Genomic DNA, 3,070 nt, shown 5'->3' with positions numbered 1-3,070 from the left:
TTTTGAAACAAGTCACTTTAAAAATATAACTAAGCTATAGATCCATATAATTAGGTCTAAAAAGGTTAGAAAATAATATTCGGGGCAATTGGCCAGATAAATAATTAAATGAGCTAGAATTAGGAGTTTAAAATAGATAAATTTTGTGAGTCTTCACATCCTCTCCCCCTTAAGAAAATTTCGTCCTCAAAATTTACCTTGATCTGCGAACAGGTCCGGATACTTTTCTCAAATTGCTTCTTCAACTTCCCAGGTCGCTTCCTCTATTCCATGATTCCTCCAAAGAACTTTTACAAATGGTATCCGCTTATTTCGCAATTCCTTCACCTTCCTATCCTGATGCTTTACCGATTTCTCCTCATAGGTCAAAGTCTCATCAATCTCTATACTTTCTGGTTGTAAAATATGTGAAGGGTCTGGATGATACTTCTTAAGCATGGACACGTGGAAAACAACATGAATTCGAGACAGACTCGGTGGTAATTCCAACTTATAGGCTACCTTTCCCACGCGTTGGATAACCTTATAAGGTCCTACAAATCTCAGTTGTAACTTCTTTCCCTTCCTAGACATTAAACTTGCTTTCAGAGGTGTAATCTTAAGAAATATTAGATTTCCAACTGCAAATTCTAAGTCCTTCCTCCGATTATCTGCATAACTCTTTTGACGACTCTGTGCGGTTTGAATCCTGTGGCGTACCAATTTTACTTTCTCAGTAGCCTTCTCGATCCAAGGCACTGTAGTTGGGTCTAAAATCTTTCGTTCACCTACTTCATCCCAACAAATCGGAGATCTACACTTCCGACCATAAAGTACTTCATACGGAGCCATTTGAATAGAAGAGTGGAAACTATTGTTATAGGCAAATTCCACCAATGTCAAAAACTTACTCCAACTTTCCCCAAAATCCAGAACACAAGTCTTCAACATGTCCTCAAGGGTTTGAATTGTCCTCTCAGACTGTCCATCGGTTTGAGGATGATAAGTGGTACTAAAGTTCAATTTAGTCCCCAACACCTCTTGAATTTTTTGCTAGAATCTAGAAATAAATCTTGGATCTCTATCGGACACGATACTTACAGGTATTCCATGTAACCTGATAATCTCGTCCAAGTACAACTTAGCTAATTTCTCCAATGGGTATTTCATATTGATCGATAGAAAATGAGCCGATTTGGTCAGTCTATCCACTATCACCCAAATAGTATCGTGGCCTCTTTGTGTCCTTGGTAACTCCGATACAAAATCTATAGTGATATTCTCCCACTTCCACTCAGGTATCTACAAAGGTTGCAAAAGTCCTAATGGTCTCTGATGTTCAGCTTTAACTTGTTGACAAACCAAACAAGTCTGGACAAATTGGGCAATTTCCTTCTTCATACTTGATGTGCAACGGATCTAGACGAACACCAAGTTGGGTTGATTGCGGAACCTTGACCCTTCTAAAATCACAAGTCACGAACTAAGGAAACTCCTTAACCCAAGACTAGCAAATTTAGTGAACCAAAAGTATGGATAGAAGAACGCCACAATCAAGGAGTCTACTTGATTGATAAGTTCAATGAACAGCTTGAGATTAATTCTCAAGTATTCAAAGGGAATTCTCTTGAGGCAAGAGAGAGTGAATAAACTCACATATATTTTATGAAATCTGAATTCTCCTTTAATGAATGAAAACCTAGGCTATATATAGCCTTACAGGACTCAAACCCTAGAATGTCCAATGGACGACCTTGCCCTTCATTAAGGGTGAAAATATCTAACAACTAATTGACTAAAATTAAGACTCTGAATTCGGCCAAAGTGAAGTGAAAATTGACCGAAATTATTAATGCTAACACACAACTAATAATGGTAACTAAAACCCTAATTAGCAAGCTAGTGCTCCGTGAACTAGTCTTCACTTGGTTCTTCCATTTGAAGGAAAGTGTATAGAGTAGTTTCTCCATTATGTAATCCTTCAATGGTCCTCAAGTCATCACCAACTCGTTCTTGAATCGTGCAAACAAGAGCTTGAAGTGATTCGTGAATTCTCCTAGCACGCGCTCTTGTAATTGGACCACTGGGTATTTGCATGACCTGAGCACTACAAGTTTAAGCAGCCTTGAGCCCCTCCTCATTAGTCCCCTCCTCTTGAAGGCGATTTGTCCTCAAATCAAACTCATCGTCTGCATGAAAAGGACTCAAGTCAGATACATTAAAAGTAGCATGTACCCCATACTCGCCTGGAAGTCCAAGTTTATAGGCATTGTCATTTATACGCTCCAGGACTTGGAATGGACCATCTCCCCGTGGAAGTAGCTTACTACGCCGTTTGACTGGGAACCTCTCTTTGCGCATGTGTATCCATACCCAATCGCCAGGCTCAAAGACCATCTTGCGGCGCCCCTTGTTGGCACTTTGGATGTATTGAAGTGTACGCTTCTCGATGTTGGCTCGCACCTTAGTGTGTAACTCACGTACATATGCAGCTTTGGTCTTACCATCCAAGTTAACTCTCTCATGAACAGGTAAAGGAGTTAAATCCAAAGGTGTGAGAGGGTTAAAACCATACACAATTTCAAACGGCGAATAACGTGTAGCAGAATGAACAGTGCGATTGTATGCAAATTCCACATGTGGTAAGCAATCTTCCCAAGATTTAATGTTCTTTTTAATAATTGCGCGCAATAGGGTAGATAAAGTCCTATTAACCACTTCGGTTTGACCATCTGTTTGTGGGTGGCTACAAGTAGAAAATAGCAATTTAGTACCTAGTTTACACCACAAAGTTTTCCAAAAATAGCTAAGGAATTTGGCGTCCCTATCAGAGACAATAGTGCGTGGCATGCCATGTAATCTAACTATCTCACGAAAGAATAAATCTGCAACATGCTTAGCATCATCTGTTTTAAGACAAGGAATAAAATGGGCCATTTTGGAGAAGTGGTCAACTACCACATAGATTGAATCATGTCCTTTTCTAGTCCTAGGTAGTCCAAGCACAAAATCCATTGACAGATCAACCCATGGTTCCTGTGGAATTGGCAAAGGTGTATAGAGACCATAAGGGTGTACCTTTGATTTTGCT

General features: G+C 39.7%; 1 protein-coding gene across 1 annotated transcript; it reads right to left on the bottom strand.

Moving 5' to 3' along the window:
- Window positions 1-228: 228 nt before the first annotated feature.
- On the bottom strand, window positions 229-573 carry LOC140036322 (uncharacterized). Its single transcript, XM_072077684.1, has one exon. The coding sequence runs from the start codon at window positions 571-573 to the stop codon at window positions 229-231; it is 345 nt and encodes a 114-aa protein (XP_071933785.1).
- Window positions 574-3,070: the final 2,497 nt, after the last annotated feature.

Source organism: Coffea arabica, chromosome 2e (assembly GCF_036785885.1).
Source record: "Coffea arabica cultivar ET-39 chromosome 2e, Coffea Arabica ET-39 HiFi, whole genome shotgun sequence".
Lineage (NCBI taxonomy): Eukaryota > Viridiplantae > Streptophyta > Magnoliopsida > Gentianales > Rubiaceae > Coffea > Coffea arabica.
This window is presented reverse-complemented; position numbering and strand designations above follow the sequence as displayed.